Below are 26,897 nucleotides of genomic sequence, written 5' to 3' on the forward strand. Positions count from 1 at the left end.
GTCAATCACTGCCTACAGTGATCAAAATACAGATCACAGTATTATACTGTGATCTAATTTTTTTTTAACCCCTGACGATTAACTTTTATTTATTTTTTTAACCCTCAGGGGTTAAATTTATTTAATTAACTAATTTAAATATTGTATAATTAAATATTTTGCTAGCTGGGGTGGGTGGGAGTTATGGGAAAATTGGGAATTTACTGTTAGTGCTGCTTACTGCTAGTTAGGGGTTAACGTAAAAAAAAAAGCTTAGAAAAATGTTAAATCTGTAAAAAAAAGTTTTACGAAAGTTTAGGAAACTTTAAAAAAATTAATAAGCAAAACAAAAGTTTAAAAAATAGTTTTAAAAAGTAAAAAAAGTTTTAAAAAGTAAAAAAATACATTTAATAACGCTCATTACCACTACACCTGGTACAAGCTAGCGGAAAAATGATCCCACGCTAAGGTTCAAAATATGCCTTTTAAAATACCCTGGGATGTCTTCTTTAAGAAATGGTATGGCTTTATGGGGTATTTGGTTTATATAGCCTGGTAAAATACTCTAAAATGGGACATGGGCACAGCGTAAAAATGTAAAGTTTGAAAAAAAATGGAATGGCTGTGTCCCAAATGTGCCCCTCCGATGTCCACATATACCTGGCAAAGGTACATACGGGGGTATTTTTGTACTCAGCAGACATAGCTGAGCAACATATGAAATATTATACAGTGGTAGTACACATAAGGTTTGCAAAATATACTGTGCAAACTCACTTTGTGTGTCAAAAAGGCAGAAAAAACGCTTATTACCACTACACCTGGTACAAGCTAGCGGAAAAATGATCCCACGCTAAGGTTCAAAATATGCCTTTTGAAATACCCTGGGATGTCTTCTTTAAGAAATGGTATGGCTTTATGGGGTATTTGGTTTTTATAGCCTGGTAAAATACTCTAAAATGGGACATGGGCACAGCGTAAAAATGTAAAGTTTGAAAAAAAATGGAATGGCTGTGTCCCAAATGTGCCCCTCCGATGTCCACATATACCTGGCAAAGGTACATACGGGGGTATTTTTGTACTCAGCAGACATAGCTGAGCAACATATGAAATATTATACAGTGGTAGTACACATAAGGTTTGCAAAATATACTGTGCAAACTCACTTTGTGTGTCAAAAAGGCAGAAAAAACGCTTATTACCACTACACCTGGTACAAGCTAGCGGAAAAATGATCCCACGCTAAGGTTCAAAATATGCCTTTTAAAATACCCTGGGATGTCTTCTTTAAGAAATGGTATGGCTTTATGGGGTATTTGGATTATATAGCCTGGTAAAATACTCTAAAATGGGACATGGGCACAGCGTAAAAATTGAAAGTTGGAAAAAAAACTGGAATGGCTGTGTCCCAAATGTGCCCCTCCGATGTCCACATATACCTGGCAAAGGTACATACGGGGGTATTTTTGTACTCAGCAGACATAGCTGAGCAACATATGAAGTATTATACAGTGGTAGTACACATATGGTTTGCAAAATATACTGTGCAAACTCACTTTGTGTGTCAAAAAGGCAGAAAAAAACGCTTATTACCACTACACCTGGTACACGCTAGCGGAAAAATGATCCCACGCTAAGGTTCAAAATATGCCTTTTGAAATACCCTGGGGTGTCTACTTTAAGAAATGGTAGGCCTTTGTGGGGTAGTTTAAATTTAAAACCTGCGAAGATGCTTGGAAATTGCACTTAGGCCCGGCGTCAAAATTCAAAGTTCGGTAAAAACTGATATGGCTTGGTCTCCTATATGGCACTGTAGCTTCACGAAATAGTGCCATAGACATACAATGGGGGTGTCCTTTTACTCAGAAGACTTAGCTGAGCATAATTTGGGGGGTTTGAACTTAGTGGCACATATGAAATATACAAAATGCCCAGCAAAAATGCAATCCGTATGTAAAAAATGCACAACATTATTTTTTACCACATACTTTGGCATGTAATGGTAAAAAAGTGGGGGCATGTTAAGGCACAATATGCACCTTATGAGATACCCTGGGGTGTCTACTTTTACAAATGGTAGGCCTTTGTGGGGTTTTTTTTGAACAGTCAAACTGTTATAATACCCCAAATGGAAGCATAGGCTCATTAAATCCGTCTCTCAAAATTCTACTGTGAATACTGAAAAGGACAGGTCTCATGTATGGCACTGTAGCTTCACAAAATAGTGCCATAGACATACAATGGGGGTGTCCTTTTACTCAGCAGACTTAGCTGAGCATAATTTGGGGGGTTTGAACTTAGTGGCACATATGAAATATACAAAATGCCCAGCAAAAATGCAATCCGTATGTAAAAAATGCACAAAATTATTTTTTACCACATACTTTGGCATGTAATGGTAAAAAAATGGGGCCATGTTAAGGCACAATATGCACCTTATGAGATACCCTGGGGTGTCTACTTTTACAAATGGTAGGCCTTTGTGGTTTTTTTTTGAACAGTCAAACTGTTATAATACCCCAAATGGAAGCATAGGCTCATTAAATCCGTCTCTCAAAATTCTACTGTGAATACTGAAAAGGACAGGTCTCCTATATGGCACTGTAGCTTCACGAAATAGTGCCAAAGACATACAATGGGGGTACCGTTGTACTCAGCAGAAGTAACTGAACACATAATAAAACTTTGTACAGGAATAGCACACACAAACTTTACAAAATACACATGAGAAGTTTTTTGTTATAAGTTTGTGTGCGAAAACCCCCAAAAAACACAATTTTACTCCAATATTTAGCAGAGGTTGGCGGTAAAATGGCTACGTAGAAAGTGTCAAAACAACCTTAGGTAAATAGCCTGTGGTGTCTACTTTATATAAATATATACTTTTGTGTGGCAATTTTGTTTTCTTTTATGGCTATAAAGCTTACAAGACAAACATACCAAATTCTAAAATCGCTCCATATTAAAAGTTTATTTTACTCCTTGTGCTTTGTGACCTGTAACTACCAAAAAAAAAACTGAAAATCCCAGACACATTATATATTCTGTAAATCAGAACAACTAAATGAATTTATTTTTAATTACTTCCCTTAACCTGCACTAATTAGGCACACGTTATTATTGCAAAAACTGTAAAAAAAAAATCAAAATTTTTCATTTTTTTTGCATTTTTCTGTATTTTTTTTATAATAAATAAGCATGTATATATATATGTTACATCAAATGAAAGCCCTTTCTGTCCTTTAAAAAACGGTATATAATATGCGTCGGTGCAATAAATTAGTCAAATGCAAATTGCAGTTGAACGCAAACAGCAAAAAATGCAAAAAATGCCGTTGTCACAAAGTGAAAGACAAGCTTCCGAAGCTCTGTCCTTAAGGGGTTAAAGGGATGAAAAAATAAACTATTATCATGGGTTGGTAAAATAATTTTGTTGAAGCATATGTTATGCCAAAATGGTTAAATCTATTCAGGCACCTCCCTATTCTAATACCTGTGTAGGTTACGTTTGGCTCAAAGGATCATTTCCTTATTTGTGTGGCAGGGGAGAAAGCCCTGAATAAGTCTAAAACCATTGGTTTAGAAAGTGAAAGAGGGAGACATAGGCTATTTTAATGTTTCATTGCCAATGCTAGCCATTGTTAAATCTGTGACTTACGGAGACCACTGTGCCCTCTAATTCTATTAGTGAATTTAGGACTTTAGATAGACCTCAGGTACACAGATATTACAAATGGCATAATAATGATTTTTTTTTATTACAACAAGACACTTCATATCAATTCTTTTTTAAGCAATTGTAAACCTATTAAAATATTTTTTTTTAAAAATGATTTATATAAAAAAAAAAAAAAAGAATATTCCCCCCTCACTTTTGCCTTTTGTTACCTTTGGCAAAAGGTGGTAGGACATTAGGGGAACTTGGGCTGGAATCACTCTCCAACTGCTGACACTCAGATGAGCTCCAGTGTTACTGAGAGCGTTGCCATGGTAATCCACGGCAACGCTCTCAGTGGTGAGAGCTTGCGAGAATATACCCCCAGTCGGAGGTAAAACCTGTCGTTCCCTGCACCACTCTGCATGTCTGAGTAATGGGTCAGTGAGAAAGATTTCTGATCTCCCCACCAGGTCACGAAGGGACTTAGTTACTTGTTTGGGCCTCGCTCACTGAGTGTCGTCCCTGCATGGGCTGGCCGGGCAAACTTTTGATCACTGGTCGGCCTCGGCCCTTAGCGTTTGTGGCATTTGCCAGGTTTGCGCATTGGCCAGGTACATACCTCATTGGAGTGCATTATCGACATATTAGAAATTTAATTTGGCATTAAGTAAATAATTATGTCCTATTTTGTTATATTTGTTTAATTTTTTCTTCTTTTATTACTTTATATTATCTTTTTATTTACTATATTGAATGCAATTGTTGTCATACCCACTTGAGATGTTTAACTTGATAATACTTATGTGAATGTAATTGCAAACATTCTGAAATAAAAACAAACAAAAAAATAAACTGGGACCCAAATGAACCAAAACAGAATGGATGAAAATAATGTGAACAGACAACAACTCAAATAGCTTGCCATAAAGTGCCCACTCAGTTCTAAAGCTAGTTTTAGCTCAATTTGTGCCATTAGAGAGAGAACCTGTACCACTTGTATATTAGACTGATCCCATCCTAAAAAGGTAGTGCAGATCTGAAATGCGAGCCAGTTTCCTCTGCATGAGGGATTCAGCATCCTAGATTATCAGTTTGGTGTTAGTGGACCATATCAGCAATGTGTAGTTGATATTTTTCAAAGCACAATGAGCGTGCAAGTGAATGCTGAAAACCAAACCAAAATGGTCCTTCATAGGGTTGATGCTCAGTTCTGGTTTTAGTTAATTTTGTACATCACAAACTATTTTAATATGAGACTTACCCTGGGCAGTAAAGATCCAAAATGCTGACAGTTCACATTGAGGTGCCAATGTTAGCTATGCCATCATAATAAACTGGTGCTTGGAGACCACACACTGAAATTCAATATTCTATTAATCTAAAAATAGGATTCTGATCTTAAATAAACAAGCCATTCCATAATGGTGTCGGGTGTTTAAGGACCAGATCGTGATTATGATACTATAGCATTGAAATATATGCATTAACGATAGTGTCCCTTTAATATTAGAGGGGTGCTGTTATTCTAAATGTCATTGTGATTTCCTGGAAGATTGTTAGGCAATTATTATCATATCACCCTAACTTTGCTCACATATTATCACAGTTTCTTGTCTGTGCACCTGTTCTAACAAATTATAGCAGAATATGCTCTGTATCAACAAAGGTTACACAGTAAAACACTTTTATTGTACACTGTACAAGTTGGGACATACTAATAAGCTGCAAAATGCTGAAATTCCTAATTATAAAAACTTATGGAAAGCTGGATGTATGGAATTGGTGCATTAGACATTATATTTATATGTGTTTGGCTAACTTATCATCTAGTCTTGGCTCAAAATACCTTACCTTACCAAGCAATCTGGAGATGTTCTCATTGGAACACAATATGATGTGAGTGCAATGTATTGTTTATTGAGAATGCTACTCTACACAGAGATTAATCAAAATAGTAGAATCACAGACAAACACACTTTAGGATAATATTGTGGAATAAGTGGAATAGAAACAGTCAATGGAAAATATATGTAATTAGCCGAGAAGTTCCCTGCCAAAATAGTTTGAAAAGAACTGCAGTAACCTGAGCTTTTAATAAGTGTTGGAAACTCAACAACTGGTTTCTACAAGAAAAGTATCCTCACGGACAATACAACTGATAAACTGTGCATAAGGGGACTCATAAACATCTCAGCAACATTAAATAGCAAATGTTGGAAAAGAATCAGGATTCAATGTGTCCAACATCCATCCAGCATCTGCAACTGTTTTCTTCCACTGCCACACATTGCATATTTCACAGTTCCAAAATGCCTGGCATTGTGATTCTGCTGCTATTTTTAACCTGGCACTACTGCGTTTTATTAAATGAGACTTACGCATGAATATCAGAATTACCTCGGATGCAGAGGAGAATTTAATATGGAATGCTAATCAGAGTCATTATCCCATACTTCAAAACCACATGCACATTATCTTGTAATATAATTAAATTATTTGAATTGGTCTTAAATAGGATTATGCAAAATCTGCTCATGGCTATTACAGTTCAGCAAATATCATATCCAGTCTCCCATTTCGACTTTTCCTGTCAGTAATTTATTGCTATCTGTGGGTAAATCAGATATGTTACCCAATGGCACAGTTTTCAATCTTTTTATATTAGTTTCTACCTCTACCTATACTATAACTTCATTAAAAAATACAAACAGATTTTGTGTTACAATAAATGTTGTAACTGTTTTTAATATACCTAGTAGTACCCAATGGTGGTATAGAATATCTGATGCAAATTATTGCTTTTATGGATATCTCCAGCAGTTTATAGGTGAACTAGTAAAGACAAATTCCAAAACAAAAAGATCTACACAGAGATTAACTAGTCAGTGTTATTTTTTTCTTTAACACACAGATTATTTACCCTTTACACATTAACAAAGTCTGTGTTTAGTATTTTTTGTTACATTCTTCATTTCTGTAGTGCATAGGTAACAACAGGATTAGGAAAAGAAATCAGCATAATGGTGTATGTTTCAAGATTAGGAAAAGGCAAGACACGTCAGATAAACTGCCCATTTTAACATTAATCAATACATTAATCAATACAGATCAATTTTCGAGGTAAACATTAGGGGTTAAGAATAGGATACAAGACATTAATTAGTAGAGTACCTCACCTATAAGACCCTAATTGTAGGACACAATGTATATGTTAGTCAGGATTAAGTAACAAACATGTTAGACGACATACAACAGATTCCAATCATATATCATGCTTTTTTCTAAGTAGTACCGAAACCAAAGGTAATATAAACAATTAATAGTTTGGGAATGAGAGTTAAGTAAGTTATATAGAAAAAGTGTGACCTTTAATGGATGCGGTACCACCAGAAGGATTATAAAATATTTGACAGTGTACGGTACCCCTAACAAGAAGGGAGTGGTGGGGGGAAGGGGTTGAGTTCTCATCAGTAATCTGCATATTGCAAAATTGAACCAGCACATCACAGTGCATAGACTAAAGCATGGCTTATGTACCTAGCCTGGGTTATCAATACACAAGTATGCCTAGCACATAATATAGTCTCATAAAATAATGCCAGAAAATTATAAACAAAGAGAAAAGAAGAGAGATACACAAAAAAACAGATATGAGCTGCAAATCATCTAGTGGAAAAGATGTGGCATCTTCATCACCAGCCACAGTCAGGGGACCGGGTGAGTCTCCTCTTCAACACTCAGAATGAAAGGCCCTATATTGGCAGGATCCCAGTGCTGAGCAGGAGCCTGTGTGGTCATATCAGAGCTTGGTTCTGTGATTCCCAGCACTGGAAAAGGTTTAAGGTGAGTTTATGCATAGTCCCATTGTGGTTTACCAAAAGGGACTTGGGTGCCCCCAACCTGTAGGCCATTCCAGCGGATTGTAGGTGTTTTTTGATCTAAGTGATTTGCACCATTGAAGTGTGGCCCTTGCCGGTCCTGATAAAAGGACAGTTGTGAGGCTTCAAAGGAGAGTGGTGTCTTGCCTTTCTGCACAGCCATAACTTGGCCCTTATCCTGAGGAGGTGCAGTGAAGGATGACATCTCAGATGACTTAGGCGAGGACTAGCTTGGATTAGGAAGACAATATTAATTGTGATCTTCATGGCATAGCCAGAAGCAAGATAGTTGCCAAGAACTGCCTCAGATGTGATAGTGTGGTATCTTATCTTTTCAACAGTTACTGCAGATGGCATGACATGAATTTTGATATGGTTGTGGAGGTATCGGTCTTCCTGCGTGGTCAACTGTAGAGAAAGTTCTTATTGAGTAGCGTGTAGGTGGTGAAAGGTGTCTGTCATAGTGGACATACAGCTCTGAATGTCTGTGTCTCAGCACACTGGGAGGGTTCAGCACAACTCACTCACACGTCGGACGCCACGTTTTTCTTGGTGTCCTGGGAGTGAGGGATGCGCTTCAACTTCCTCCTGGTGGCCAGCAGTCTCCTCCACTCCTCTGTGGCACGCCATTGGCACAAGGTGCACCGCTGTCTCTCCGGTCTCTTCGGGCCCCACACATGCGCCACGTGGGTTGCAGCATGCGGGGGAAGGGACACAAACTGAGCCTACCTCCCCTCTGGCGGAGGCTATCAGAACTCTAGGGAACCCATAGAGGTTTTCCTGGAAGTAGTGCGGGGAACGGACATAGCATCCCACCCATATAGGGAGGTGTGAACATCTAGCTACCCAGATGAGTCCAAGTGAGACACTTATATAGGCCCTTAGACCCCTCCTCATGGGAGGACTCCTATTCCCTTTTCCTTATTTAAGCACAGACCACCCTAGGGTCTGTGCTCAGTTGTTTTGTTGTTCCCCTGGAGTACAGAGCCAGGTCCTGTCTGAAATGAGTTGATCATCCTCACCTGTTGATTGCCAGATTCAACTCTTGTCTGCCTGAATTCTGCCTTGAGTCTTGGTTAACCCCTGCAACGCTGTTTCAACCTTGGTTAATCGCTGCAATGCTGTTTCAACCTTGATTAACCCCTGCAACGCTGTCCCATATTTATTGATTTAGTTCCTGGAATTTTACTACAGCTTTTACTACAACTTCAAACAAGCCTTTCTTCATTTGCTGGAACTCTGGTAAAATACTTTTTTTTTTTCTTAAAGACTTATTTCTTGTGAAGGAATTGCTTTATTTACTGTTTATACTTGCATTGGGACTTTTGCATTATATTTATTTGTTTTTAAAATAAAACATTTTAATTCAGTGACTGTGTCCGTATAAAATTTCTGCATACCAAGCCCATTCACCCCAAACCTGTGACAGTCTGTTATATCCTCCTCTGTAGATTACACCCATTCAGTGATATTCTGCATATCTATTTTGAGCACATCTGTTGCAAGTAATTATTAAAAATCCTGCAGTAAGATATGTAGGTCCTGTTAAGTAGCAGAAGCACAGCCCTCGGTGGACTCCAAGGGTGTATGTTGGACCGTTCAAGATGCAATAGTATCTTGTGAGCTGTGCCGCTTTGGTGAGCAAGAAGGTGCCAAGGTAGTTGGGCCATTTTAGGTTGTGCTTGCCTCTGTAGCATAACCCATGTCTCATTATTCCGCCATAGTACCAGTTTTCTGGGAGCAGCGCCCTATAGCTGTCGTGGTGTAAAAAGAGACAGGATAGAAGAGTTCAGCTTTGCTAGGCGTGCTGCCTGTACAAGAACCGCTGAGGAGTATCTACAAGCTGGGAAAGTGTAAGGTAGACTCCAGGTCTGCGCTTCTACTTAGCCGTTTCAGGGTGTGAAAGAAGGGCATCTACCAATGCAGCAGGATCCCCAAGATCAGAGGTTGGATCTTTGGGAGCTAGATTGCTCTCACAATAGAAGATATTGGGTAAATTTATAGCAATTACGCTGAAAGCTAACAGATATGGCGGCTGGTCAGTATCACCGTCAAGCTCTGCTCCTGTCTTTAGTTTTTGCCTCAATCATGAAGATGAGCCTACCAAAGGGGTTGGCAGTCACTCAAGCAGCTACCAAATGCCTTAGATATTAATAACTTACTTCCAGTCAATAACCTTTTTCAAATGTTTATGTGTAGGAAGTTGAGATTTTGGGTATAGGAATACAAAACACATCAGGCCAACATTGTACATCATTACAAAGTGCTTTATTGTGCTAGATCTCACTACAAAGAAAACTCATGTTTGCACTAATCTTAGCTCCTCCCTCCCAATTATAAAAGTGGCTGGGTCAGTATAAGGCCTTCTAACTCCCCACTGGACAAGGAGAATTGGTGCAACCAAAATTCCACTGGGCCCTACAAGATGTACTATCTCACATAAAAATGCTAATCCAGTAAAATGACTTTTAACAACATCATAAATGTCATGCCTTGCAGCCACGTACTAGTAGGAGTGAACAAAAGCCTATCTTGAGAATTCACGACTTCGGCAATGGAGTAATACAACTCAAATTTAAACATGACTAAGCCTTGCTGTAATAGCAACCAAATAACTCACAGTAACACAGTTTAGTATTACAAATTATTACTTAGATATGATGTCATTTAATAGAGAGTGCTTAAATAAACCATTGTGGTTAATTGATGGACATAATTTAATGCACTGTATTAGCTGAATTGCAAGATCCAATTAACAAAGATAAAAATTTATTTAAACTGTGATATCACCGAACAATAACACAAATGATAAAAAGTACCTTATAAAATAATCTCAGTATGCTTAAAAGTATACCGTGTGAAAGAAAAGAATCATCTTACAAACAGTCACGTGTGTTGCATTTTGAAGTTAAGGAGCAGGAATAGAGAAATCGTACCTGTGACGAAGATGGATTAAACGCTACACTGATGACGGATTCTGTGTGCCCCGAGAGCTTTTGCAAATATGTACTGGAACGCATTTCATAAATATATGCCTGGAATAGAATATAAATGTATTAAGTTAGATACATACACACAATTTGCACATAGGGGTTTATAGGTTAAAGACTTGAACTGCAATGAATTGAAAATCTAAATGTAAAACTATGCTAAAGCAGTCAAGCCGAAGATACCGGATCTCTTTTTCTAATTTTTTTACATATAGTTAATTTTACAAAAAAATCGATTTTCTTTTAAAACTTGTTGAAATGATTAATATATTGAAAACAGTTCGGAATGGAGTTGTCCTTTAAATAAATATAAAGGCCAGGATGTAAAAAAAGGAAAGCTACTGAGCTGTTACCATAGTAACCAGAGGATACATGTGGACCAGTCTCTCTTAAAGGAGCACTATAGTGCCAGGAAAACAAACTCGTTTTTCTGGCACTATAGGGTCATTAAGTCCCCTCCACTCTCAGGGCCCCCCTCCCGCTTGGGTGAAGGGGTTAAAACCCTTTCAGCCACTTACCTTTCTCCTCTGTGCTGGGGAACTCTCCACGCCTTGCCAACGTCAGATCCTAATGTGCATGCGCGGCAAGAGCCGCACGCGCATTCAAACAGCCCATATGAAAGCATTACTCAATGCTTTCCTATGGACACCCCGCATTTTCTTACTGTAATTTTCACAGTGAGAATCGTGGAAGCGCCTCTAGCGGCTGTCAGTGAGACAGCCACTAGAGGCTGGATTACCACTCAGTGAAACATAGTTTCTCTGAAACTGCTATGTTTTTAGCTGCAGGGTTAAAACTAGAGGGACCTGGCACCCAGACCACTTCATTGAGCTGAAGTGGTCTGGGTGCCTATAGTGGTCCTTTAATGTAAGCATGGTTGCAGTTTACAGCAGCTCATAAATCGCAACTTGGGAGGTGACAACTGACAAAGTAAAAAAAAAACTACCGGTAATAAGGTGTAAGTCATAAATGGGTGCAGACCTGTCATAAGTATACATTTCCCTATACTGAAATAGAACAATTAAATAACATTGTATCTGAAATGATCATGTCAAAGGACTTTTTTTTATCAACCTCTCACAAACTGGAAGGGTTGAATTGGATCTCAGGCCTATATCACCCTAGGTTTGTATCCTTGGCAATGATATTTTTGCAGCATAATATTGCCCTCCATTTTCCTCTGTGTGAAATTACTATTATGCCTGTTTAGTAGTTCACCCACTCCTTAATCACTCACACCTTTACAGTTTTTTTTTTTGTTTTGTTTTTTTGTTGAACACTGTATTTTCTCTTCTGCTAAGGTTTGTCTCAGTAAATATTTTTCTTTTAAATTTTACGCCCATAGCCTTTCTTATAGAGAGCCATCTAAAAGTTCTAAAGATATTAAATTACAGCCCGAGGGCAGAGTTCCCTAGTAAATTGTGTCTTATTATACAGTTGTAATCAAAATTATTCAATGCTTCAATTGGTTTCTCCAAATTCAACTGAAAATCAACGTATAATAACTTCTCCAGTCTCAAAATTATTCAACACCTTTATAGCAATATCTTTGGAACTTAGTAGAGCATCCTTTTGCTGTTATGACCTGCTGCACTCTGGTACTATAGCAAGTTGAATTAATTACCATGTTGGATTATTTCAGTTAAGCTACTTTAGCCAAAATTGTGAAATGCCCTTGTGAAATCATTATTCCCAGTTTAATGAACTTCTTCTTCACACTCAAAGGACATTACTGAATAACCTAGCTTTATAAATTACCTGCTCAATCAAAATGTATTATGTTGTTAAAGTTTAAAGGGACACTATAATTGATATAGATTCTTTTAAGCAAACAAATAAGTTTGAATGACTATCTGTTCCTGTCCAAATTAGAGATGATTAAATTGCATATACGCAGAAGTAAATTCACACTGACACATGGAGTTCAGGTTAAAAGAACTTTGAGAAAATTTAATGGCATCTGGTTAAAAAGCGGGCTCGCAGACCCTTATAAAAGCAATATTACATCATCATAGAATATCAAGATAACAACAAATAAACATCGTTAATTGGGTTAAGTGTTAAGTGGCTATGTCAATACCCACCCATCAATATTATTAATTGGCTTAAGTACTAAGTGGCCGGCTAAATGTCCTCCCACCGAGAGGTGGCGTCATCTTGGACACGGGAGTGGACACGATGGCTCAGACGCCATCTTGCTAGCACGAGGCTTCACTCGATGGGAGGGGGGCTTTAGGCGCCATTTTGAGTAGTTAGTGCTGTTAGATTCGAGGTCAGGTTCAAGGCTTTTTAGTGAATGGACATTTCATTAGTACAGTTCTCATGATCTAACTATGGCATACAATGTTTCATACTACAGGAACTTGACAATTCCGGTGTTGCTCATATCCTTCTAGAAAATACATTCTCTTGCTAATATTCTAAATGCTGTTAGGAAAATCTGTCATTTATGAAGTTAATGAAGTTAATGTGAAGTTTTAATAAGAGTTTTAATTATTCTATAACATAGTCACCAGAACAACTACAGCTTAATGTAGTTGTTGTGGTGTTTATTGCATGTCCCTGCAGGGATGTTTAATATATACACTGCCTTTTCATAGAAAAGGCAGGGTTTACATTACTGTCTAGTAACATATCTAGTTGCCATAATTCAGACTGCCACTAGAGGTGCTTCCTGGGTCAGTGCTGCACATACGTTTAGCATCTACACGCTATGCATGGAGTCACTGCATGCTTGTCATAGAGATGCATTGATCCATGGAGGCGGAGCGGGGGCTGAACTTCCTGCAAGAAGACCCGCGCAACGCTGGAAAAGAATGGTAAGTTTAATACCTTTTTAATGATAGCAAGGTGGGGCTGGTCCTCTAAACGGCACATTTAGACCTAGAGTGTCAGATACACATGCTTGTATTTCTGACACTATAATGTTCCTATAAGTAATAGTACTGCTATTTATGTGGCAACATATATCTTTTCTTGAAAACAAATTTAATGGGAGCCTGCACCATAAAAATACAAATATCCTGGAATAACCTTGTCATACTAAATATAGCTTTCTGTGGGCACCTTGCTTTTTCACATCGTAAACTAAGTGCTGAGATAATTAGCCCTACAAAACAGTTTAAACAAATATTTTCTACAGCAAGTGGAGCATATGTTTTTTCAAAGAAAGACACATGGAGTAATTTACGTCCTAAAAATAAGTAAGGCAACAGAGATGGTGCCTTAGAAATAAAATTAACTAACACATTATGTATACTAACTCTTTCGATAGGAATTACAAATACCCAACCACATATTACAAAAGCCTTATTCTATAGTGTAGTATGGCATTGACTTAAAGGAACACTATAGGGTAAGTAACACAAACGTATTCCTGACCCTATAGTGTTAAAACCACCCTCCCCCCGACCTCCTCTAGCCTCCCTAAATAAAGTACAATCTTACTTTTATTCAAGTCTGTAGCTGCTGCCTCTGCTGCTGTCTGCCTCTGACCTGCCTCCTGTCTGCTGACATAATCAGAAGTGGTGGTCTGAGCCAATCACAGTGATTCCCCATGGGATTGGCTGAGACTGTCAAGGAAGCAGGTCCTGGGGCCATAGCCAGCACAAATCAAGCACAGCCCTGGCCAATCAGCATCTCCTAATAGAGATGAAATGAATCAATGCATATCTATGAGTAAAGTTTAGTTTTAGTGCATGCAGAGGGTGGAGATACTGAATAGCGGTGCTGCTAGTAGCCGTAGGAGGAGTGGCCAGTGGAGGTATCACTAGGCTGTAATGTAAACACTGCATTTTCTCTGCAAAAAGCCTGAATGAAATGATTATACTCATTAGAACAAATACATTAAGTTGTAATTGTTCTGGTGACTATAGTGTCCCTTTTAAGTGTTGGAATAAACTGATTACAATCCTTAAATATGTATTTTTTAAATAACTGTCTGCATTAAAATTATGATTATCAGCTGACAATTAATTAAGTCATTTTACATGGACATTTGTGCTATAGCATTTAATAGGTGGCAACATTTTTAACATAGAGAAATAGATGAGATATACTAGAAATAATTCCGGAGCAATCTCTACAAAGATATCAGAATGGTGTGAAACAATTTCACTAATCACACCCTAAAAATCTAGTATTAAAATCCAATCCATCTTATGCACTGTGATTATATGTTGGAACAAATTGATTAGCACTTTTTTGTCTACCTAGGTGCGCTGTTAACATGTAGGTACCTTTAATTTGCATTTTCATCTTTAGTCCGCACACATTCTGCATTAGTATGCATTTTAAAATGGGATACAAAGACCCTCTGTCCTTGAATTTTAAAGTTTAGACATTCTGTTAATCTAACCCTTCGAAGGGAATATAATCTGTCTCATTTTATCATTGGCCGCTCGAATACCGAAAGACCTGCTGAACGACTGACCACCCAAACCTGGAGCATAGCGCTTGTTAAGCTCATTGACCTTCTTAACACCTCTAAAAACATGGACACCCTAACATTCTAAGCGGTCGACTGGGTGTTAGGCGTTCGTATGCGCGAACGCGTGGTGGCGGCCATCTTGGGATACAGCGGTGTTTTGTCGTCGAGTGCATAGAACTAAAATTGGACACTTAACGGCACGAACACCGCTGGGACTTCCACTCCCCGTTATGTTCGACTGTAATTGCATGAATGGAGCACCGTTTGGTAGACACAATCTACCGAAGCAACTACACTCAATGCCTCTTTGTACAAACGGCCCTGATCGACTATTTGAACGTACTTTGACGGTTCGAAATAGATCGCCCGCACAGCCTAATTCTCTGGAACTATTTTGGGTATGAAACCATGCGTGTGGTCAGTCAAAAAGAGACTCCCAGCTAACTTTTGAACCCCTGAACCGATCTGGGTGATTTTTCAGTATGTTGTTCTCCCATATTGGGGCTATCAGGGGATGTGTTTTATGAGATTCCCATATGTTTTTGTGGTGTTTTTAAAAAAATGTGTAAAAACTTGTCTTTTTCGTTTGGAGATAATTGAGTTGATACAGTAAGTTAACTCAATTATCTCCTAAGCAGAGGGGAGGGATTGTGTATTTTGTATGGGAGTGTCTCAATGTAAAACCCTGTTTTTTATTGGTTGTTCACTTTGTGTCCCTGTGCCCAACAAGTGTCACCCTTGTTGGGAAACCTATATAAAAGGCAGTTTGCCGCTATTAAAATTCAGATCTTACGTTACCCTCAATCTAGAGTCTTGTCTCTTATTGGGAGAAACTCCTATAAAGCTATCACACTAGCTCTTGTAAGAGCTTCTCTACTTGGATGACTAATTGGAATGTTGTAATATCCCTCACACTCGGGAGAAGGATGCCTACTGGTGGTGGAAACCCCTCCACTCAACGGGGTAACCGCTACATTTGGTGGCAGCAGCGAGATGGTCTTTTCTTCCCAGAGGAGGTAGTGCACAAATGGAGAGTCAGTATGAGAAGCTGAAAAGATTGACTTTGAAAGATCTGTTGGAGAGCCGTGGATGGCTGGCTAGTAATCAACCACGCCGAGAATTGATAGCGGAACTGGTCGAATTGGACCAAAGCACTACTATGGCCGAACCAAATCTACCGAATGCAGAGGAGAACGACACCCTGCAAGCCGTTCAACTAAGGTTGGCGATCTATGGACCGAACCCATCTGAAGAGCTGATCACACAAGTCTTCAATACCGTGGCAGCAGAGGCTAGAGAGAGAAGGGAACACCAACTCTGCGTAATCACGGCACAAAGACTTGAAAGCCCAGCTGTGTTTCCAACTGTAAACCCCAGGGAACAGAAAAAGGTACCATTCGCAGAATTTAAAGCATTCCAGGAAGCAGATGGGGAAATCCATGGATATTTGCTAGATTTTGAACGGCAATGTGCATTACACCAGGTACCCCCTGAGGAATTTGCTACCATTTTGTCTGGTAAATTGTCAGGTAAAGCAAAAGAGGCGTTTCGGGCTATCCCTACCGAGGACAATTATTCTACAGTGAAAGAGGCATTACTGTTCCGGTATGCAGTGACCCCTGAGGCATACCGGCGACTGTATAGGGAATCAAAGAGAAAAAGGGGGGACTCATATACAGAATGGGCCTGTAACCTACAACTGACTGCATCGCATTGGGTGGCGGGTTGTCAGGCGGTAACGGGGGAAGAAGTCCTACAGCTATTTCTTCTCGAGCATTTCCTGGATTCTTTGCAACCAGCCCTGAGGGAGTGGGTACGTGATAGATGCCCACTCACCTTGCCAGACGCTGCTCACCTGGCTGATGAATACACCGATGCCAGGCGCTAGGAACAGACCAATATCTGCCCTCACCCAGAGCAGTCCCTTATGCGTCCCCTCATAGACCAGAGGCCATATCCGCAAAAAAATGTCCCCTGAAACCACCCAGATCCAACTGGGGGCAACCACCTGAAACCTGCCCCAACCCGCACTCCAGCCGCTCACTGTTTGGAAGCTGAACCAGGGTATGAGGAGTATCTAGGGGTCTTATACAAAGCTGATCCTATCCAAGCAGCCGCCCAGGATAACCGACAGCAACACCGACAAGAGGTCTTGGTTAACGGGCAATCGGTTCAGGGCCTAAGAGATACCAGGGCCACTTTAGCCCTACTACAGCGACACTTGGTCTGCAATAACGACCGTACCGGACAAACAGTTGCTGTCCGGGTAGCAAGGGGAGCTATTTATCGGCTCCCCACTGCTCATGTTCATCTGAACTAAGGAGCCAGATCTGGCATAGTGCATGTGGGGATCATGGACAACCTGCCAGCGGAAGTACTGTTGGGAAATGATCTGTGGCCACTCACCTCCCCCTACACACCTACCGCACCAGCCACAGCCAATCCAGTTACCACCCGTACCCAAGCCCTGTCCACCGAGTACAGCCCACTGGTCGGGAAGACCCAGATAAGACACACTGACCCTTTGACAAAAACCGTAGCCATGACGACCCTAGCCTGGCATATCCCAGAAGGGTTCGGATTAGAGACTAGAGCCGACCCATCCCTGCACAAAGAGAGAACAGTATATCTGGGAACAAGATAGGTTGTATAGGGTGTCAGAAAATCGCAAGCCTGGAGTCACCCCCTCGCAGAAGCGCCAGTTAGTAGTATCAAGGAAGTACCGACTGGAGCTCCTTTGAATCGGGCATGACATCCCGTTAGACGGACACTTGGGAATGGACTCGCACGTCTCATTGGGTAACCCAGCACTTCTTTTGGCCAGAGCTCTCCACGGATGTGCGACTCTACTGCCGGACTTGCAACGTTTGTCAGAGCGTAGAGAAGAGGGATGATCACCCCAAAGCTCGACTGTGTAAGGATCTTACCTTGAGAGTGGAGTCAACACGCAGAGTTAAAGCACCCTTTGCAATTATACACAGACCAAGGGGACTCAAGGTAGAAATCCCCAAGGCTGTGAACCAGTGCACTGGGGCTGAATAAAACCAGTGATTCCAGGAACGAGGTACAGACGAGGAATAGCCAATAAACGTAGTCAGGGACGGAACCAAAGGTCAGGACAGGCAGCAGACAGGCAAGAGTGCAGGACGAGCAGAGAATTAAAACCAGAGTCAGATGAATAGAAAACAGGAACCAGCAGGAACAAAACGATCTGACAAGGATCAATAGCCAAGGCGGGGTTTATATAGGCTGGAATTAGCAGACATCAGGAACGGGTGAGTAAAGTCCAGGCATACAGGTTCAGGCTACTAGATATCAGGAACAAGCAGAAGTAGCCAAAGATACTTGGAGCCAAGGATAAGGTATTTGGCTGGGATGCAGGAGACTCAGGTTCGAACCCAGCCAGGACCACTTACACAATAAATGCGGAAGGCATGATGACAGTCATGACAGTACCCCCCTCCTCAAAGCCGCCGTAAGGTGAAAAGAGGTAAGACTTCCTCACTTTGACTTTCTGGTTTTGGAGTTACCAGCTTGAGCAGATTTGATGGCTTTTCGAAGTCTTGCAGGTGTTCTGTAACCACTAGAGTCCCATCACTCTGTAGCCAGGAGGAGGATCTCTATCAATAGGACAATCAGTAGTCGTGGTATCAGCCACCTTAGATGCCAATTCTTCCTTAGAAGTACAAGGATCAGGTTTCTCCTTGACAGTTTGGATCTCTAGCAACAGGACTATCAGTAGTTGTGGTATCAGCCACCTTAGAAGTCAATTCTTCCTTAGAAGTAGAAGGATCCAGTTTCTACGTGACAGTTTGCAAGACCTCGGGAGTAACAGCCTTAGGAGGGTGTGGAATGGTCAATGGTCAAGGCCAAACATGTAGCAGGATGGTATACAGGCCTCGCAGGATATGAATGGGTAGTACCCAGTCAGAGAATTTGAGGATGGGTGAAAAGGACAAAAAAATAAAAACACAGTCCTTCTTGCCCTTTCACGGGGTGACTGTCTGACCGAGACCAACCCTATCTCCATGGGCTCCTCGGCAGGTGCATACGAAGTCACAGGGGCTTCAGGCAAATTGGAAGCGGTAGAGCTTGCTAAGTTCTTATTCCAAGTGTACGGACCACATACACAATAAATGCGGAAGGCACAATGACAGTTGTGACAGACTGCTATCTATGCCCCTCACTGAAGAACCGTTCAGCCGAAAAGCAGTCAACCTGGTGGAGCCCCTAAAACGACCTAGTCCATCCGGTAAACGATATATCCTTACCATGGTGGACTATGCCACCCGCTACCCAGAAGCCGTTGCTCTTCCCAATATCCAGGCGGACACTGTTGCTAGTGCGTTAGTCGGGATATTCACCCGAGTGGGGTTTCTTAAAGAAATTCTATCTGATCAAGGGACCCAGTTTACCTTATGCACCAGTTGTGGAAGGTCTGTAGGATTAAGTCCCTGCTCAGTTGACCGTAACACCCCCATGGATGAATACCGAGACTGGGAGCGATGTCTGCCTCACCTCTTGTTTGCATATCGAGAGGTGTCGCAGGAATCTACCGGGTTTTCTCTCTTCGAGCTGCTATATGGGAGAAGGGTGCGAGGTCCCCTTCATCTCATTAGATAGCACTGGGAAGGAGAAATGGAACTCGAAGGGACCCCCATCGTATCATACGTAGTGGAGATCCGGGACCGCATGGAGCAGTTAGCACGGATGGTAAAGGTAAACCTCCAGGCGGCCCAGGTACGACAAAAGGTGTGGTACGATCGGGGTGCCCGTCAACAAATGTTCAAGGTGGGACAGAAAGTTCTAGTATTAAAACCTGCAAAACAAGACAAACTGCTGGCAGTCTGGCAGGGCCCTTACAAGGTGGTAGACCAACTCTGTGATACCACCTATGTAATTGCCATCCTTCCATGTCAACATGTTGAAAGAGAACCAAGAAAGGCAGGAAGATATAGCTGCTGTATGCGCCCCAGCCACACACGATCCTGACAGCCTACCCTTACCCGATCTATTGGAAAAGGATTCACAGTCTAACCCCCTCAGTCAGATAAAACTAGGGGACCGATTAACGCCCTCAGAGAGGGAGCAAGTACGCCAGCTAATAGCAAGTAAGCACCAAATGTTCTTGCAGGAACCAGGTTTCACCTCACTGGCCACCCATAGGGTAGAAACCCCTGGGCAAGAACCACTTAGACAACCTCCCTACTGTATCCCCGAAGCCGTCAGAGAGGGGATGAGGGGGGAGATACAAGAGATGTTAAGGCTAGGAGTCATTGAACCCTCCGCTAGTCCCTGGGCGTCCCCAGTAGTCCTGGTACCAAAGAAAGATGGGACCACCCGGCTCTGCGTGGACTATCAGCGGTTAAATGACAATACAGTGAATGATGCCTACCCGATGCCTAGAGTAGATGAGATATTAGATTGCATCGCCAGGGGAAGGTATCTGAACACCATTGACCTCAACAAGGGATATTGGCAGATTCCCCTTGCCAAGGAAGCTATCCCAAAGTCGGCCTTTGTCACCCCGTTTGGCTTGTACCATTTTAGAGTCATGCCATTCCGGATGAAAAACGCCCCAGCCACTTTTCAACGCTTGGTGGCTTCCAGGATTTCGCCTGTGCGTACCTGGACAACATTGCGATCTAAAGCGAGTCCTGGGAGGAGCACTTGAGGCATGTAGGGACAGTACTGGATCAGATTCAGGCTGCTGGCTTGACCCTGAAACAAGACAAATATCATCTAGGCATGGCAGAAGTCCAATATTTGGTACCCGGGTAGGGTGTGGAAAGCAGCGACCAGAGCCAGCCAAGGTGGAAGCGGTCGCTAACTGGCCCATGCCCCGTACCAAGACCCAAGTCCTGGCCTTTCTAGGGACAAACCTTTGACTGACCTTACGAAAAATTATTTACCCCGACAAGTCCTGTGGTCTCCCGTCTGAGAAACTGCCTTTAAAGCTTTAAAAGATGTCCCAGTCCCTAACAAACGCTTTATGGTCCACACAGACGCTTCCATGTTCGGACTGGGGGCAGTCTTAAGCCAAGTTGGAGTGGATGGAGGAGAGCACCCTGTCGGATACATCAGTTGAATGTTACTACCTCGGGAAGTGAGCTATGCGAAAGTGGAAAAAGAGTGCTTGGCTTTGGTGTGGGCCCTGAAAAAAACACTCACCCCCTACTTATACGGGAAGAATTCACGTTAATAACGGACCACAATACATTTGTGTGGCTTAACCGGGTCAAAGGAGACAATGGGCGATTACTGAGATGGAGCTTAGCTCTTCAACCCTATAATTTCACCATCCAGTACCGCCCCGGTAAGCTAAATGGCAACGCTGATGGGTTGTCCCAACAGACAGAAATCAGTGCATAACCAGAAGTCCGGACATCCTCCAGTTGATCCGAAAAAGGTCAAACTGGGTCTGCCAGAGTGTTCCACAAGGAGGGAGCATTGTGACAGACCCTCTGTCCTTGAATTTTAAAGTTTAGACATTCTGTTCATCTAACCGTTAAAAGGGAATACAATCTGTGTTATTTTATCATTGGCCGTTCGAATACCAAAAGATCTACAGAACGACCGACCACCCAATCCTGGAGCGTGGCGCTTGTTTACCTCATTGACCTTCTTAACACCTCTAACAAACCACGAACGCCCTAACATTCTAAGCGGTCGACTGGGTGGTCAGCGAACACGTGGCGGTGGCCATCTTGGGATACGAATGCGGCCAGCGGTGTTTTGTCATCGAGTGTATGGAACTAAAATCGGACACTCAACGGCACGAACACCGCTGGGACTTCCACTCCCTGTTATGTTCGACTGTAATTGCATGAATGAAGCGCCGTTTGGTAGACACAATCTACCGAACCAACTACACTCAATGCCTATGTGTACAAACAACCCCGTTCGACTATTTGAACGTACTTTGACGGTTCAAAATAGATTGGCCGCACAGCCTAATTCTCTGGAACTATTTTGGGCATGAAACCATGTGTGTGGTCGGTCAAAAAGAGACTCCCAGCTACCTTTTGAACCCCTGAACCGATCTGGGTGATTTTTCAGTATGTTGTTCTCCCAGATTGGGGCTATCAGGGGATGTGTTTTATGAGATTCCCATATGTTTTTGTGGTGTTTTTAAAAAAATGTGTAAAAACTTGTCTTTTTCGTTTGGATATAATTGAGTTGATACAGTAAATTAACTCAATTATCTCCCAAGCAGAGGGGAGGGATTGTTTAATCTGTATTGGAGTGTCTCAATGTAAAACACTGTTTATTGGTTGTTCACTTTGTGTCCCTGTGCCCTGCATAAAAGGCAGTGTGCCTCCATTAAAATTCAGATCTTACTTTATCCTCAATCTAGAGTCTTGTCTCTTATTGGGGGGAAAGCTATCACACTAGCTCTTGTAAGAGCTCCTCTACTTGGATGACTACTTGGAATGCACACTCGGGAGAAGCATGCCCTCTGGCGGTGGAAACCCCTCCACTCAACGGGGGAACCGCTACAATGTTGTACGCCCACATCACACGCAAAGGCAGGAAGTGTGCACACGATTATGCTTGAGGACCCCTTCATTTTAAATGTAACATTACCTAACATGTGTAATGGGTATAAATATGGCTGGCTGTGTAGAGTCAGATTAAGATTCACTTGAAAAAGGCATCAAGTCAGTGGCCATGTTTTTTCACTCTCTTTGTCAATGTACCAATGGTAATATTGGTGGGTTTAATGTTTATACTCAGTTTGCTTTTTTTTGCATATACATCTATATTGTATATTTGAATAGGTCATTTCTTAATATTATGACTAAACGTGGGCACCCCCCTAGTCTAAATTTGCCCCACCCCTTCCTATCAAGGTTACACACTCACTGACAGCCACACACACGCTGAGAGACACACATTCACTGACATACACACACATCCACAGACCGACAGACACACACACACACACATACACTCACTGACAGACAATTACTAACAGATACACACTCACTGACAGACACACATATACAATGACAGACACCCAGCATCCCTACGTTTGGGAGAGCTGGAGTATATTCTGGACTTTTACTTTGCTTGCTTTTCTTGATATATTTCAGCTGAAGCTCACATATAATATTCTGCTTTTAATTATTAGACAACATTCACTAAATGTATCTCTAATCTCACTGTGCCCACTGTCCATTTCATTCTTTAGTTAAATTACAGACTGCTGTAATTTGTTTTGTTAAAATTCAAAATCAATCATTTTTGTGTTTAAAATAGAATGTTATGGTATTAATTTTCTCTAAAATCAGAATCAAATAACCGTCTACTTAGAAATATGCATTTTTTTTTCTTGAAAGATTTGGGTCAAATATTTTTTAATCTAATATTATATTTTATATGCCCTAGCCTGACTTTGATCCTCTTTCTAATTCAATTATACGGTATCTCTATAACTATAAATCACTGTTGAAAGTAAACCCAGTTGAACTGTAACATTAGCTCACATTATTTTGAAGATAATTTCAACGTTTTGCTTGATAGCTAAATGCATGTCAGTATTATACATAATTTAATAGCGATAATATATTAGGAACTTTGAACTTGATGGACTGCCATTTTTATTCTTCTCAACTTTACAATGTATGTTGCTAATTTCCAAAACTTCAGAGGATGGTCCGACATCATGAAAAAACGTATGAAAGAAAAAGTATTGTCTAACAAAAGTGTTAGACAATAGAGTCACTTGTTAAGAAAAATCTAAAGCTTAATAGATTGTTCTACTGGTAGATCCCAATCATTAATATCTTAAAATGAGTTTTAGCTAAATTATATTGCTATAGGGGAAATAGCTCCATAATGAAAATGCTACATAAGTCATCTATGCCAGTCCAGACAAACGTTTGGCCTATCATAACTTCATTACTAAGGTATTGCCAATATGTATTTTTATGTCCAATACATTCAATAGAAAAATATATGCACGTGTGAAAAGGTTTGCATGTTATTTGACCAAACAGACTTTGAAAGATTGATGATATGAGAACATTTGTCAATGTTATGATTATTGGGGCCAGACATGGTGGTTAGATTGTCTCAGAAAATGCTGACCTGTGAATTTCAAAATCTAACTTCTCCAGAGCATTTCAGGTTTTGTCAGTATCCACACTGGAACAGCACAGGTAAAACACTACATTTAAGACTGCACCTTCAGGACTCATTTTGAAAGTGTTGCTCTAGCTAGGATATGGAAAATGTAATGAAACAAATAAAAAATATTCCACTGACACAATTATCTTGCTAGTGAGCTCAAAGGAAAATGGTTAATTGTTTATTCTCACACAAAGGACACAAATGCGGATGTAGCCACAGTCTAAGATAAAAAAAAAGTGCGCTGTACCCTTAAAATACTATACAGTGTATATATAAAGTGCAACACAGTGCAATTACTAGTGCACTATAAAGTGCTGAAAAAAGTGCCATATATAATAAAATATGAGTTAAAATATTGTGCAATGAATAAAAGTGCACTGAGTGATATATATAATAAACACTTATTTAAAAAGTGTTAAAATTGGAAAAATTGGAACTTCAAAATATTCTCCCAAAGGGACTGGAGCAGAGCAGACACTCTTCCGAGCTCTCTACCTATTATCGCTAAAATCTCGATTTTAGGGCAAAAATTGGAAAGCTACACAGCTACGAATACCCTCACTCGGTACAGGAGATAACCATGGGTCGGAAGCAAAAAAAAAAAAAACGCAGACAAAGACCCTATCAACCGTGATATCAGCGAACTGCTAAGGTTCTCCCAAAAGGTTGCATGGGACAAGATGGCGACGGGAGAAGACTGTTACTCATTCTCCTCGAGGATTCTATCCATAGACTTGGGAGAGGGGTCATAGACTTGGTAAGCCAAAACCTCCACAAGCCACTAAGGAAGAACCGGTCAAAGCTCCCATATTAAAAAGCATGCTGGCGGAACTTAGAGCCAACATCGCAGCCAACATGACCTACGTTAAAAAAGCGATAAAGGGCGTCACATCCAGGATCACGCTGCTGGAAGCCTCATCTAGCATCCACGACTCCAGGATAACCTCCTGGGAACGAACACTGGACGCAGTGCAGAAACAGCAACAGGCCACCAATGAACGGATCTACACTCTGGAAGATCAGAGAAGGCGACATAACTTAAAGATCTGAGGCATCCAGGACTCTATAGGCCTGTCAGACTTGCTGCACTTCATCAGACGCCTACTGGCCAACCTCCTACCACCCAAACAGGAAACAGGCGATAGCGGTGGAACTAGATGGCATGTTCAGACTGCCGAAACCGGTGATGGCTACAGCACACACAGACGTGATACTCCTCTTCCAGACTCTCCGAGACAAGGCTTTCCTGCTGGCGGCTGCTTGGGGGAAAATGTCTCTACCATTTGAGGGTGCCACACTATCCCTCTTCCCGGACCTGACCAGAAGCACCATAGAGTGGCGCAAGATCCTGCAAACGCTCTTACAACAGCTCTGGAAAAAGAGCATCCAATATAAATGGGGGACCCCAAACCTGCTTTCATTCACGCATCAAGGAATGACATACCGAGTCTGGAGCTACTCTGAGCTGAACTCACACCTATGCACAGCCGTCCTGAGTTTGACCCCGCTCACAGATGGGACAAAGCTCTCCAGACCATGCCACAGTGGTCGAATTCACTACCTGTGCACCCAGGCGCTTACCACGTGGTGGTGAGGTGACCTGAAGGGTAACAACCCAGAGAGGATTCTCTGAAGTTTCCAGAGACTGCCAAGATCGCAATCTCCAAGAAGTAGCTCCAAGATGATAATGTTCAGCTTTGTTCCTTTACAAATTTTAGCTTTGTTTACTTATAATTTCTTTGTTGATTCCTCATGTTGTTTTCTCTTAGCACGCACGATAGTATAGGCCTCTCCGACCTGACCAACACGCACCCAAGACAGGCTCATGTGCATATCGCTCCACGTCATGACGTACAGCACCCACAATCAGGGACTTATCTGGCCATATCTACACAGGCATACCCCCCTCTCCCGCCCCCCACCCTCACCTGTTACCAGTCATGTGGCATCAGGTGAGGGTTGACCACCTGCTGGGGACTAGCATAAACCAATGGCGCACCCCTCCTCTCTGGCAAGGGAAATACCAGACAGTTGCTTTATAAAAGTCTAACGTGAACTTTCTAATACTGATATTCAACATGCCTATCTCATATGTCTTCCCAATATAACAGTATTCCACTATACATGTCTACTTCACTCCCATGAAATGGCACTCACTGACCTCTAGGGGATCTAGACATGACTGGATTAATTGCTGACATCACAACTGTATTTTCTTATACTTACTCTTCTCTCCTATATAAAAAATGTGCTTTCGATACCTATGCCAAACATATGTTTATACCTGTTCATAAGTATGCCGATAATTGCTGTTGTGGTAGTGGAGGGCTTGTCTTCCCTATTGCACAATAAAATAAAATAAAATAAAGAATTTAAAACAAAATATTCTCCCAAAAGGATATGGTGGAGCATAACACATAAAAAACAAAAGGAGAAAATATATAGTGTAACTCTGTGGCATATATTTTAGTTAATATAAGTGAATCTAGCAAACTCACAAGTAAAGAGCAGTAAAAGTGTGCTCTAACTTTAATGGCTTGAATCCTTAAATCACCCTGTAATCCATGAACAGGTTTAGTAGCCTTACTCATAACTCTCTCCAAAGTATCAATATCCTTCTGGAAATAAGTCTCCAGTACTGCATACAATACACAAAGTGAGGTCTCACCAGTGCTCTGTACAATGGCATGAGCACCTCTCCCTATACAACCAAGCATTCTGCTAGCATTTCCTGCTGCTCTATTGCATTGTCTGCCTATCATTAAGTCCTCTGAAATAATTACCCTTAAATCCCTTTTCTCAGCTCAGATGTTGTGGTTAGGACTGTA

The 26,897-nt window shown here is 41.2% G+C and overlaps 1 protein-coding gene across 1 annotated transcript in view; it reads right to left on the minus strand.

Moving 5' to 3' along the window:
- WDR27 (WD repeat domain 27) overlaps positions 1-26,897 on the minus strand; it is a 501,316-nt gene that overhangs the window by 204,766 nt on the left and 269,653 nt on the right. Inside the window, exon 21 of the mRNA XM_063443196.1 lies at positions 10,452-10,550. Coding sequence (XP_063299266.1) covers positions 10,452-10,550 — 99 coding nt within the window. The remainder of the gene's footprint in view (positions 1-10,451; positions 10,551-26,897) is intronic.

Source organism: Pelobates fuscus, chromosome 2, assembly GCF_036172605.1.
Source record: "Pelobates fuscus isolate aPelFus1 chromosome 2, aPelFus1.pri, whole genome shotgun sequence".
In the NCBI taxonomy this organism is placed as follows: domain Eukaryota; kingdom Metazoa; phylum Chordata; class Amphibia; order Anura; family Pelobatidae; genus Pelobates; species Pelobates fuscus.